General features: G+C 44.8%; 1 protein-coding gene across 4 annotated transcripts in view; it reads right to left on the reverse strand.

Annotated features, from left to right (window-relative positions):
- The window catches only part of LOC137504018 (protein unc-93 homolog A-like), a 1,407,338-nt gene that overhangs the window by 296,723 nt on the left and 1,095,782 nt on the right, over nt 1-14,833 (reverse strand). For all 4 annotated transcript variants that reach the window (XM_068231907.1, XM_068231906.1, XM_068231905.1 and 1 more), the window contains one exon: nt 2,993-3,128. In XM_068231907.1, coding sequence (XP_068088008.1) covers nt 2,993-3,128 — 136 coding nt within the window. The remainder of the gene's footprint in view (nt 1-2,992; nt 3,129-14,833) is intronic.

The following is a 14,833-nucleotide window of genomic DNA, read 5'->3' on the forward strand; positions in this document are numbered from 1 at the left end:
CCTGCCCCCCTTCCAGTGTCCTCTCTGAGAGATGCTTCAGTGCGCCCGGTGGCATGGTCACCGAGAAGTGCTCTCGGCTCTCCCACGCCAATGTGGACAAACTCACCTTCCTGAAAATCAACCAGGCTTGGGTGGAAGGTGAGTTCCTGGCCCCTATTGTCGGACACAGGGGGGACATGAAGTAGCTGCTGCAATGTGTTAACCATGCCTGCCTTTGAACTGTCCGGCCGCTTTGTCCTCCTGACTCAGTCGCTAATAGTACTACTCTGCGTTCACTCTGCCCGGGTCACGGGGCGCACCTAATGTTTGGGGCAGCACTATTACACTGTGGTACTACTACCAGTGAGTTGCCATGGTCCTTCTGTGCTGCTGAACTGACTGGCCACTTTGTCCTTCTGATTCAGTCGCTACTAGTACTACTCTGCGTTCACTCTGCCCGGGTCACCAGGTGCATCTAATGTTTGGGGCAGCACTATTACACTGTGGTACTACTACCAGTAAGTTGCCATGGTCCTATGCTGCTGAAATGACCGGCCGCTTTGTCCTCCTGACTCAGTCGCTACTAAAGTCTGTATACTGGTAGGTGAACAGAGGCGCCAGTAGAATAAAAGTACATAAAAATGTTTAAAAAATTGCTGGGAGGAAGTGGTGGACTTGCCTCCGTTAAAGCAGACACCAAGGTCTGTGATTAAATAAATAAATACACATTTATTGAAGATACCCCAAGGATGCAACGCGTTTTGCGGGCACAGCCCACTTCTTCAGGCAATAAACAGGGGATAAACAACAGCAATTCTGTTATAGCAAGCAGAGCACCTCTGTGAAAGTCTGTGTTCACACTGCCCAGGTCCACTGAAAACTCTGCTGTGATGTCATTGCTAATTGCTGCAAAAAAAAAAAAAAACCAACAAATTACAAAAACCTCTCTGGGCCTTTTTGGCGTCAGTCAACCACTCATCCTCCTCCAGTGGTACCATCATCGCCATTGCTTAACGTGCATTTCTTTGTTTAAAACCACTTATTACCAAATAATAGCCCCATTTAAAGTGTTGATTTCACTTTAAAATCCATTTTCTCAAAAAAACATATATATATATATATATATATATATATATATATTTGGAATTTTTCATGTTGAAGTTTTAGCCCCTTATCACATTGATAATACATGCAATTTGTGGGATTGTAGCATGTATGAGGGCTTTGCTATTAACGTTAAAAGAAAATCCGCATCCCGACGTGGATCCGGACGTGATTGCATCATTCACGACCGAAAATCCGCGTCGTTCCATGGACGCGTATCGAAATCTGGATCCAATAACGCTGAATGCGGATTTTTTTTAGCAACGACCGTGGTTGCCGGATTCATGGATCGGGACATCTGAGCACCACTGCTGGAGGGTCCCTGTCGCTACATACACTGGGGGAACCTGTCACTATCTAAACTAGGGGGCACCTGTCCCTACCTAAACAGGGGGTCCCTGTCACTACCTAAACTAGGGGGCACCTGTCACTACCTAAACTGGGGCCACCTACCACCTAAACTAGGGGGTCCCTGTCACTGAACATGGGGGGGGGTCCCTCTCACTACATAAACTGGGGGGCACCTGTCCCTACCTAAACAGGGGGTCCCTGTCACTACCTAAACTAGGGGGCACCTGTCACTACCTAAACTGGGGCCACCTACCACCTAAACTAGGGTGGTCCCGGTCACTGAACATGTATGGGTCCCTCTCACTACCTAAACTGGGGCCCTAGTTCATGTAAATTTGGCTCCACCCGTGACCACACCCACACCCTGGTCCATGACCACACCCATTTTTTGGCACGGTGTGCACTATTACCCCCATTTTCTGGTGCGCTATGCGGGCCGCAAAACTTTCCCCCTGTATTTGGCCATGGCTTCAACCCCCTTTTGTCCCCCCCCCCCCCCTGAACATTTTCTGCGGACCTCCATGCATACAATGCACAGCAGTGAGATGCGCTCACTGCTGCATGCATTTTTTCAGGCAAAGCACATCGCTGATCCATTGACTGTAGTAAATAGGATCAGCAGCGCAACATACCGCGGTGCAGATGGCTGTGAACGAAGCCTAACTATTTGCTACCCACAGCAAAGCACTGCTGTTTCAGGATGTTGATTAGTTGCAAAAATGTTGTTGTGGTTATGAATTAAAAAGTTCTAAAGGTAAGAAATGTAAGAAAGGTGCCCTGTCCAGTATTCCAAAATTGTATCTTAAAAAAAAGTATTATTCCGGTTGGAGTGAGCATATCTCCCACAATGCATCATTGCTGAATATGCAAATTGTCTCTTTGTGACCCCATGAAAGCTAAACACACTTTTAGAACCGCTGAAATGCAATTACAAAGATGACACATCATTGCATTACAGTAGTTCTGGAGGTGTGTTGAGCTTTCAGGGACAACAAAGTAAATGCTATGCATATTCAACAGTGATGCAATATAGGAGACCTCATATGCTCGTTCAAACCTGAATAATCACAAATATATTATGTTTTAAGAAGGCAAATTTTCTTTTGCAAAAAAGGATTTAATGTTCATTAAACATTATGCTGAAACTAGTGACCTTACGAGCTAGATCTGTAACTGCGCATGCGCGCCCGCCACGCGGGCCTGCACATGCCGCCAAGTGCACACACGCCACCGCACGCGCGCATATGCCAGCCGCTTCTGGACCCGTCCTCTCCTGCTAGCCTTCAGTGTCTTTGGGTCCCTGCACATGCGCAGTGCAAAAAAGCACTGACACAGGGACAAAGCAGGACGCAGGGACACTTACAAATTATTATACAGGATAACAGTATGCTGAAATAAATTCAACTCACCAATAGTCATTAGGCATTTACCACTTTTGTTATTTTTTATTTCCACAATCTACAAATAAATGTAGCACACAGTATTTTATTTTCTGACTGTATGGGACCTTATCTAGTACAGCTTATTAACAAATCAGATTTTATCTTTAATTTCTTACCGAGAGAAAAAAGAAGCACCCTTCCAGTGTATTGAGAAAGTCTTCCAAACAACAGTGAGCAGAATGCATTTGTTGCTGCAAAGCAGATCATCACATACCCAACAAAATGTATTCCAAGAGCACATGTAACGTATGACTGAAAAAAAAAAAAAAAAAAAATCAATTTACTAAATATATACCAATAACACACATACACATAATACCGGCCTGCATGGGCTTGGGAGCAAGACAATTGTTAAAAGAAAATCTAATAAAAACCATATTAAAATAGATTGGAAAACTTTGATCTATGGTTCCTTTAAAGTGTACCTCAGATGGTGAATGGGTGTATTTATACTTACCTGGGGCTTCCTCTAGTTCTCTCTAGCCGCTCTGTTTTTAAAGGTTGTCAAAGAAAACTTGTATAGTAATTTTACATTTTAAAAGCCTCATCAACTGACCTGGGAAAAAATTTTTTTTATAGATTAAAGGTTGGGGAAGTTAGTGGCGGAGCCAAGATGGCGACAAAGTAGGTCACACAGTACAGGAGCTCCAGGACCAGCATCGCTGTGCTACTCACCTCTTGCCGCTAGTGTTGAGCCAACATTTTCGTAATTTCATGTTTCCTTAATTACAGACACAAATTTTGGCACTACGACACAAATTTGTAATTTCATAATTGCCATACAAACCGTAAGTCGGATTTCCGTAAGTGAAATTTCGTTTTTCGTAATTTTGCGTTTCTGCACAAATTCGTGTTTAACACAAAATTTCGTAATTTCATGTTTTCTATAGAAACCTGCAGCTACTTCTAAGACAGGTGCTCTTTGTCAAGGTGCACTTAGCAGTCATGCATGCTGGGGCACTTGGTTTTGGGCCTTGCAATATCTGAATGCAAAAGTCCCTGCACGTGCTGTTGCTTTAAATGTATCAGGAGGCTCTACCTGCAGCCACTTCTAAGACAGGTGCTCTTTGTCAAGGTGCACTTAGTGGTCATGCATGCTGAGACACTTGGTTTTGGGCCTTGCAATATTGGATAATGCAAAGGAATCTGCAAGTGCTGTCACTTTAAATGTATCAGGAGGCTCTGGATTGGAACAAAATTTCGAGAATGGATGAATTTCCGAAATTCTGATTTATTTGTGTTACGTAAACGAGCGTAATTATGAAAAACAACCGCAATTACAAAATTCCCCATGAATGTGAAATTTCACCTAATTTTGTGAACATCGCAAAATTTCGATTACGGACATAATCGTAATTTTCCAAAAATTTCACGTAATCGTTATTAGCTCATTACGCTTATCACTACTTGCCGCAGAGCCATTGTCAAAAACCTGAGCGGTTCTTGCCTTTTTCATGATTGTTAACTCAGTAAAGGACTGTTATATTTTAAGTAGGCCTCAGTTATTTGGCCTGAGTTTTATGTAAAAGGCTTGTCCGCAGAGTATGCCTTTAAAATAAATAGAGGTTCTTGTGATGCAGGCAGAAGCGTCTCAGGGTCTGCGTGTAGCAGAGGATACACGCAGATACTGAGAACATGTTCCTGAAAGAAGGCCACAGGCCTACACTGACCTCAACACGTACACCACAAGAACAATCAACATAGGCCATGTTTACCAAAATACCAAATTCCAGTAAGTAAGGGAAAAGTGACATTGAATATTAATCGAGTAGGTAGGTATTATGACACCACGAGGGGGTTCAACCAATAGTCTGGTCTAGGGGATGGCGAAGATGATGTCACATTTAACTCTTTCCTAGTCGGTATTAAAGCCCGGGTGGCCGATCGGAGCTCAGTCTGCTTCTTACTTTCACACTAGCTCTAAATGCTGACTGGAACCTCTAAGTATTTCATTCCTTTCTGTAATCTGATATAATGTATGCTGTACATAGGTAGTCTAGATGTAACTTAGAATAGATCTAAGAGGACCTGATTACAGTCACTAGGAAGGTAATCAAGAAGCTTGTAACGCAACATGAAGATTGGCGTGGCTAGGATATGATGAACTGTATCTATCTGTATTTCTGTTTCCTGAATAAATAACGTGGATATTGAAGAAGCCTGAGAAAGTCTATCTCCTGCTTGCTGTCATGAGTCGTGTGTGCAACTCTTGCTGATGAGTTTGCTGGTGCCGGAAAAAAGGTGATTAAGAACAGTTTATAACAATGGTGCTGAAACCCTTCACTGTCTAGCATAACAGGCAGACAGGGGCCAGGGGCCGAAGTTTTCAAGGTATTCCACAGCGAAACAAGCGGAGTAGACGCGGACTGGAAAACTTATCAAGATGATAAGTAGTGTGCGTGAGCCAGCACACGGGCTGCAATTCGAGGAAATCAGCGGCGAAACTCTTGGACGTTAAACTTTAGCTGCATGTGCACAGCAGTTAAAAAGCCTAAAACAGGATCGCAGGTTACTGGGACACTCCGAGGCCGGCTGGCAGCTGCCGCAGGAGAAATCTGATCCACTGAGCCCGGGGCCAATGTGGGGACAGAGAGATTACGCTCAGGAGTTCCAGGGGTCCAATCGTGTTTCGTGGAGAAGTTGCCAAAAGCTGATGAATTGACAGGCGTACAAAGTCTGGGATCAGGCAAGTATAGTTTACGTTGTTATTTTGCATTATCTTTATTGTACAAGGAAGTGATAATGTGTTTTCAGGGTTTTGTGCTTAAATGTGCAGCTTCGGTGTAAAGCGTACATAGTACTGGCTTTAATGTATGTTACAGTTGTTAACGGTGGTATTTGCTGGGTTTGTTTTGTTTTTTTTCTCTCTCGCTTTCTCAGAGAAGCTATTTGTGTAGGGGTGAGGACAGCTTGGAGTAATGCCAGCAGTGCTGCAGTCTAGCGTAGAGCGCCCCGCAGAAGAGGAGGGGGGGGCGGCTTTTGAGTAGTAGAGGGGGAGAGAGGAGATTGGGTAGAAAGGAAACAGGGGGTGTGAGACAGTCCAGTTGTAAGCTGTGAGTTGTTAGAAGTGTGTAAGGTTTAAAGCACGAGTTAGCTGTTGAAGTATGTTTTTTCTTCTTTTTCGGTGAGCTGGGTAGACAGGAATGCACAGCCCACGTCTCTGGGTCACTTTGAAGGTGGGAAACAGTTTATAGCTACAGCTGAGATAATGGGTGAGGTGCCACTGTACTCTGGCGTTTTTGGTTGGTCAGCATGTTTTTTTTTTTTGGTCTTTCCTCTGTCCGTAGGGGTGTTTGCGAGCTGTTTTGCAGGCTGGAGAGAGATTTCCACGTCACTGGGTGATACTAAGGTATATAGCATTTAGGATTACAGCTGAGACGGGGTTTTTTCCTTAGGTTTTTGCAGACATCCAAGAGTGTATGTAGCGGAATGCTGATTTTCTGCACTGTGTATCGATGCTATGTGTAACTATGCATAAAATGTTTGTTCTGTTTGAGTTTGTTTTTTCTCCTAATGTTTATAGGATTAAGAGGTTGCTACGGGAGATTGATAGAAGCTATCTTAGCTGGCAGTCCAGGACTCAAAATGGCGGCATTGGGGAGGGCCTGCCCCCAAGAGTCATGGCCCCCACACGTCATGGCAGGGGGGGAGGAGGGGCTGGGGGGATCCACATCACGTCAGGCTGTACTCGCGGCTCCGGGCAGAGCAGCTGAAAGGAAGGGGGGTAGAAGATAATGAGACATTCTACTGAGTATCTCGGATCCCGAAGTGTTTCCCCAGAGCCTGGGTCCAGGGGAAAGGAATGCCATAATACGTGCACCAAGCAGTTGATGCGAGACTAGCATGGTCACGGATAGGAAGTGTTTCCCAGCTAGCAGCAGGGAGACACGTACAAGTCAGATATCTTCCAGGGTGGGATTTGCAAGCGCAGTGCAGATCAGGAAAGTATCTGTAGTGAGTGGCTTATGGGATCATTCCTTTAAGTGAGGCATCTTAACGGGTGGTGCAGCATGAGTTCCCAATAGAGTAAAAGGGGGGACAGTGCATCAGGGGGTGCCGGAGTTGGAAAAAAGGGAGTTGACCAATCCAGGTATCCGTCGCCGCGGCTGCAGAGCGGTGACGGTTTTTCCGATTTTTGTCGTGGACAGGGCCAGAGCTTGACTAAGAGGTCAATGCTGGGCTGGGGCTGTTTGTGCATTTTTCCGTCCACTGATTGGTCAAATATGTTTTTCCAGCTCCTACCAAGTGTAGCTCAAAGAACAAGAACTGACAGCAGTTCATGGGGCAATTATAAAGATGAAAGAATTGCCATTTACAGACGGACAGTGTATCAGTACAGGTTTGCCAGACGACTACCTACCAAGTGGGCATTCAGGGATCTGCATACAGGCATTTGACGCTGGAATGCTTAGCCCTGCACCCTGTGTAGGTTAAGTGCAAAGTGCTCCATCCTACATGGAGGCAGCCATTTTTTTTGTAGTATGGGGGTAGTAGCACGGCAAACATTGGTCAGAGGGTACAACACACAGAACTTCTAGCAGAGCTTGTATCGCAATGAGGTTCTAGATAAGTAAATGCGAAAATGAGTAAGAGCATTGCAGGCTCACCTGCAAAGCAGCAACAGGTGTGGCATCCGTAATCTGTGCATGCGATGGCCGCGTATGTACAGATAGGGGGGGATGTGGAGGGAGCTTGCAATGAAGTGAGAGCTTCCAAAGGTGAAGTCCGCGGGAGAATATTTTACACAGGTAAGTACTTAGGATAGTGCTTAGGTAGGGGAGAGAAGTTTAACTCCAATCTACCAAAAAGAGTAAACAGAGTTCATGAGAACCATAAAGCAACGAGATCAATTACGGTATATATTGATCAATTTAAAGTGTACAGAGTACAAGCCGCAGGGCGAATGCCAAATCATTAATAAGAATTGATTTGTTTGTATTTCGATTTCAGGAGTTTGGCAATATGGACTCGAGACAGCTGCAGTGCTGGCAGCAAAGATGGAGATGTCAGTCGGATAAGCGAAAGGTTCCAGATGCCAATCTGAGACTAAAACACGAGATTCCTGAAATTGGAAAGAGACTAAAAAACGAGATCCCTGAAATTGGAAAGAGACTAAAAAACGAGGTTCCTGAGATCGGAAAATGACTAAAAAAACTGACTGAGCAAAGCATAATGCAAATTGCTAATGTTTTTCTTTCCCAAGGAGGTGCTTTTATAATGAAGAGTACCGTGCTGATGGTGATCCTAGGCTGCCATTTCGTCCTAGGAGAACGAAGAGAGGACATTCTCATGTATAATAAGGGGTTAATGAGAACACAAGTGCCAGGTGTAGACAAATTTCATGGCACAATGTGGGTGAAAGGTCAGGTGTGCTGGAAGGGTGATGTGAACGGCAGTGTAAATCTGCTATTGAATGTCACACTCACAGAATCGATGCACCGATCCAAAGTTTTGTTAAAAGGTACACTGCAGTACAATGGGTACATGCAAAAGGTGGAGTGTGTGATTCAGGGGTACCTTGTCTTGGTTATCCAGAGTGAGATGGTTCCAGATTGGAGAGGAACGAGCAGGAGGCGTCAATTCTCCTACCAGAGAGACGCAGGGGACAGCATCACACTCTGGGGTTGTACAAAAGGAGGAGAGAAAGCGCCGGCACTGCTGTCACATGCTTTATTCAAAAATCATAAAAATCATAAAGAGATAAATAACATTCACCATACAGAAGTTTGAAGACACATACCGTTGGTGGCTGTGGGTGGTGCGGTGGGTGCGGAGGGTGCAGAGCCTGACGGCCGTTTCACGCGTTTTGCGCTTCTACGGAGGCTGCACAGGGGTGCACTTTGCAGCTTTTAGCTGCAATATCTATTTTGGCCACAAGATGGCAGCAGTATTTCCTGATCTACACTACAGGCCCGATTCGCACAGGTTGCCTGGGAAACCTAATAGAGTGTTTCCCGCACAGGCCACCGTAATCAGGAAATACCTGACGTCACTTGCCTCCAGCTGCCCCCGCTAGTAGCGGCCAATGGGGAGGCGTGTTGTGATGGCCAGGGGGGCGGTACTACCAGCGGCGGATCGCCGCACGCAGACATAGGAAAAGTATATATGTCTGCTTGTACTCCCACCCCTCTGCAGCCTCCGTAGAAGCGCAAAACGGCCGTCAGGCTCTGCACCCTCCGCACCCACCGCACCACCCACAGCCACCAACGGTATGTGTTTTCAAACTTCTGTATGGGGAATGTTATTTATCTCTTGATGATTTTTATGATTTTTGAATAAAGTGTGTGACAGCAGTGCCGGCGCTTTCTCTCCTCCTTTTGTACATAGACTTGACTTTGGCCTGAGCACGCTGAAGACACACTGTATATACACTTCTGTTTGGGACTGTACTGCCCTCCCCCTCTCCCCCCCCCCCCTCCGCCTCCTTGGATGGAAGACACTCTCTGCAGTGCCAGCATTCTTTTACTTTCGCCTCTACTAATATAACACTCTGGGGTTGCCAGCAGAGGGTGTCTCTGAAACAACTATACACACGTGAAGGCTGGAAAGCCGAGGGTTGGTGGTTCTCGAAACAAGAAGTAAAAATCGAGATCAAGCCACATTTCCAGGTGACAAAGAGGGTGGGGAGAGCGGTCCCGGGGGAAGGAAAGCCAACACAGGGAACCCCATTCACACTACACGGGTCACCACAGGGGACGATATTACACAGTCCATATGCAGCTGCTTATCCTCATGCTAGGTGGGTAAGTGAAGAGGTACTCTTAATTGAAAGATTGCAGAGAGTACAGTCTTCCCGACCTCAGGTACATATTGTGCCTCAGGACATAAGGGGGGGAAGAGGTCCAATCAGGACACTTGGGGACATATTTTGTCAGGGAGATGCTAAAAGATCCTGTACAACTGAGATTGGACAAGGGGAGGTATATTGATTTTTCTGGAGAAGGATCTTTTGCATGGAAGCTTCGAGGTGTTTGGTTGAACAAATGGAAACGGTGCAACATTCCTTTAGGCACCGCCACTTCCTTAGTTCCCACCTCAACACATGTCTTACACCATGACCTGAGAGGTCAACCTTTTTTAGTGCTAGACGGGGAGGTGAAACGAGTAGAGTTGTCCTCATGCGGGCAATTCTCCCAGAGGTACCTGTGTTTGCCAGGGCAAGTCAAATTTAGTGAAGAAGCCTGCTGGCTCAATAACACAGAATGCGAGGCTACCATTCAAAAGATACACCCTGAAGCCAAACCAATAGTTCCGGTGGCTGAAGGAAAGGTTTGTTTTTTTAACATAGTGTCTAATGACACATTTAAGGTACATTTGCATAATTGTTCCGAGAAGGGGGATCTGTCAAGGGGAACATATTGTGTGAGAGGAGATCCCATATGGATCAAGTCATCCAGGTTTGATGACGTTATTTCTCAAATTGTTAAGAGAACTCTAAAGTTCAAAGTTTCACGGGAAGTTCCCATCCCGAAAGATAACAAGACATGGGACAAAAGGGAACAGGTTTTGAGCCAAGACAACCACACTTTGTTACAACGGTTAAACAAACAGTACACTAAGTTAGAGGTAAGATTTCACCATGATCCAGGTGATCTTAATGAGGTAGAACACAAAAATAAGCAGGTAAGTTCCAGTCTGACCTGGTGGAAAAGGTTTCCGGCGATGTTCCAGGGACACTCGGACTGGGCCTCTGCAGGTCACAAGTTCTTTCTACACCCACTGGTCGTCTGGATGGGGATGACAACGTTAGGCATCATTATCCAGGTGAGGTTGTGTGTTAAAATTACGTAAAACAAATTAACACGGTCAAGAGATTGGTGCCTTATAAACAATCTCATGAACCAATATTTCCAAATTAAGGGATATACAGGGTTACGGGTATAGGTGTAGCAGTACCTGTGATGGAGCTGATTGTATAAAGGCGCTCTTTTAAAAAGCACCTGGCACTGCTCCGTTGGGTAACAGACAAACAAGTTTCACTTTTCTGTGGTCATGCAAGTTTGTGAGTGATACGCAAGTGACGCAAATGCTGAGCATGTGGTATAGAGGGACATAGAAGTAGGGCCTCCCCAGAGAGCCTGATTACAGGAAGACCAAGAGGTCTTGCCCTCTCTCCCAGGGATAACCGCCTAGAGCAGAGAAGTTGTGTGAGCACGAACATCGAAAAGTGAAACATAAAGAAACGAAACCAGGTACTGTGGGGTTCAGAAGCTGGGATTTGCGGATCAAGCCATTTTAGGGGGGATTGTTATAATTTAAGTAGGCCTCAGTTATTTGGCCTGAGTTTTATGTAAAAGGCTTGTCCGCAGAGTATGCCTTTAAAATAAATAGAGGTTCTTGTGATGCAGGCAGAAGCGTCTCAGGGTCTGCGTGTAGCAGAGGATACACGCAGATACTGAGAACATGTTCCTGAAAGAAGGCCACAGGCCTACACTGACCTCAACACGTACACCACAAGAACAATCAACATAGGCCATGTTTACCAAAATACCAAATTCCAGTAAGTAATGGAAAAGTGACATTGAATATTAATCGAGTAGGTGGGTATTATGACACCACGAGGAGGCTCAACCAATAGTCTGGTCTAGGGGATGGTGAAGATGATGTCACATTTAACTCTTTCCTAGTCGGTATTAAAGCCCGGGTGGCCGATCGGAGCTCAGTCTGCTTCTTACTTTCACACTAGCTCTAAATGCTGACTGCAACCTCTAAGTATTTCATTCCTTTCTGTAATCTGATATAATGTATGCTGTACATAGGTAGTCTAGATGTAACTTAGAATAGATCTAAGAGGACCTGATTACAGTCACTAGGAAGGTAATCAAGAAGCTTGTAACGCAACATGAAGATTGGCGTGGCTAAGATATGATGAACTGTATCTATCTGTATTTCTGTTTCCTGAATAAATAACGTGTATATTGAAGAAGCCTGAGAAAGTCTATCTCCTGCTTGCTGTGATGAGTCATGTGTGCAACTCTTGCTGATGAGTTTGCTGGTGCCGGAAAAAAGGTGATTAAGAACAGTTTATAACAAGGACCAGCCCTTAAAGCGTTGCTATCATATAAATCCGGCATAGTGGGGTCTGAACCCTCTATAACAGTAATTATAGATTGACGATATACCTTGAAATGAATCAGAGCACTCAGTATAAGATTTTATATATAAAATTGTATTTGCTTATCATACAGCATATATACAAAATATGAACAGTTCCAAGTAGTGTTTCCTTCTAACAGTATTCCATCTCATCAAGGATTTATAGCCTTGCGATCATCAATCTTCTAAGTACATTCAAAAAGGAATATAACAGTTATGTTATGTAGAATAAGATCAAAAGTAGTCTCATCTGTGTCAATAGCTGTGTATCTAGTAGCTGTGTAAAACTTGTAGTAATCTTCTTAAAGGTAGTAGAAACTATGTGGTCTGGGCGCTCCACCCTTACCCTTTTCCTTCTTACCCTTTCAATGTGTGTTGGTTGTAACCAAGGAAGTACCTCAGGGGATCGCTATACACGTGGGGGGTATCACCTCCCTAAAGTAAATAGTTGGAAGTGTGTACAGCGCTCACTCTGTGCACTTCAATTCAGGAGCTATATCACAGTGTTTGCATCTAATGCTAGAAAACAGTCAAAAACCAGTAATATAGAACATGAAAAAAAAATATATATATATATATGACAAAGAGTCTCTAAGACTTGAGAAACAGTTCAATAGGCAATCAACCATCAGTGTCCACACCCTAGGATCGATGTAGTGCACTCCCAACACAGTCAACACAGTATATGCTTCCCGACGCTGCCGTACTGATTAGTATGCAGTAATACTCTCACCGATGTTTAGAGGCTGGTACCAGTGCTGCCAGCAATCAAGCTTGTTTGAAATACCCCGCAGTTCCAGTGACCTTCTTCCTGCAGATAGCTCAGAGAAATGGAGGGGGAGGGGAACAGGGGGTGTACATAGCGTAAACCAGTTTGGATACCAAAATATCAACAATCCCTCCACCAGTGCTATGAAACCAGTGCTGTTAACGTTCACATGGCACCCTTTGAGGACTCAGTGTGTCTGCATGCAGCCCGTGGCACCATGAGAGACTATAAATGCGCTCACCAGATTCCTATGCTGACCCTTTAAAGACCAGCTGTAGCGCTTGTGATGCCTGCTGCTGCTTGATTCACCCTCGTGCCTTGGCTGTATTCCTTAAAGACTCTCTCCGATCATCGACTTTGCACTGCAGATCCGGCGACTGCTGCAGCTCGAGTCCTCGCAAAGATACCCTGCAAGCCTGGAGCCTAGCTCCAGGCTTGCAGGGTATCTTTGCGAGGACTCGAGCTGCAGCAGTCGCCGGATCTGCAGTGCAAAGTCGATGATCGGAGAGAGTCTTTAAGGAATACAGCCAAGGCACGAGGGTGAATCAAGCAGCAGCAGGCATCACAAGCGCTACAGCTGGTCTTTAAAGGGTCAGCATAGGAATCTGGTGAGCGCATTTATAGTCTCTCATGGTGCCACGGGCTGCATGCAGACACACTGAGTCCTCAAAGGGTGCCATGTGAACGTTAACAGCACTGGTTTCATAGCACTGGTGGAGGGATTGTTGATATTTTGGTATCCAAACTGGTTTACGCTATGTACACCCCCTGTTCCCCTCCCCCTCCATTTCTCTGAGCTATCTGCAGGAAGAAGGTCACTGGAACTGCGGGGTATTTCAAACAAGCTTGATTGCTGGCAGCACTGGTACCAGCCTCTAAACATCGGTGAGAGTATTACTGCATACTAATCAGTACGGCAGCGTCGGGAAGCATATACTGTGTTGACTGTGTTGGGAGTGCACTACATCGATCCTAGGGTGTGGACACTGATGGTTGATTGCCTATTGAACTGTTTCTCAAGTCTTAGAGACTCTTTGTCATATATATATATATATTTTTTTTTCATGTTCTATATTACTGGTTTTTGACTGTTTTCTAGCATTAGATGCAAACACTGTGATATAGCTCCTGAATTGAAGTGCACAGAGTGAGCGCTGTACACACTTCCAACTAATCTTCTTAAAGGGACTCCGAGCAGTGCAGAAACTATGGAAAGATGCACATCATTTTAAAGCTCTCTTTCTCCTCTTTCCAATGATATATAAACCGCCACCCTACGCCTTTTAGTTTTCGCTATTTTCACGATTGAAATTGCCGCGGCTGCGATTTCGATCGCGAAAAATAGAGAAAACTAAAAGGCGTAGGGCAATGATTTAGGTGTCGTCAGAAAGAGGAGAAAGAGAGCTTTAAAATGATATCCATCTTTCCATAGTTATATTGTATTACACAGGGCGACTTTTTGTCAAAGTCAGCAGCTGCATTCAGCAGAATGGAGCTGCTGACACTGGGGAAAGTGTCGTCCTGTGTAATACAATATAACTATGGCTTGATGGATATCATTTTAAAGCTCTCTTTCTCCTCTTTCTGACGACACCTAAATCGTTGCCCTACACCTTTTAGTTTTCTCTATTTCCCCGATCGAAATCGCGGCCGCGGCAATTTCAATCGCGAAAATAGCGAAAACTAAAAGACGTAGGGTGGTGGTTTATATATCATTGGAAAGAGGAGAAAGAGAGCTTTAAAATGATATGCATCTTTCCATAGTTTCTGCACTGCTCGGAGTCCCTTTAAAGAAATAGCATAAAAAATAGCTTCTAAAAAAACTTCTTGCTAACATCTTAACAAAACTTTATGCTGAAAAATTAATAAAGTAAATCACCAGAATATTAAGCATATTACCCCTTCTCTGTCATCTCTTCAGCATCTAGAACCACTTGTGGGAAGGTAGCTTCTGCCTCATGTGTCTTCTCAGGAGATTGTTGGGCTTCTGCAAACTATGAGCTTTCAGCTTCTACTTTTATAGGGGCTGGAGGCAATGTGGCTGCCTAATCTGGACTAGTGTTGGGCGAACAGTGTTCGCCACTGTTCGGGT

This window comes from Hyperolius riggenbachi, chromosome 4 (genome assembly GCF_040937935.1).
Source record: "Hyperolius riggenbachi isolate aHypRig1 chromosome 4, aHypRig1.pri, whole genome shotgun sequence".
Lineage (NCBI taxonomy): Eukaryota > Metazoa > Chordata > Amphibia > Anura > Hyperoliidae > Hyperolius > Hyperolius riggenbachi.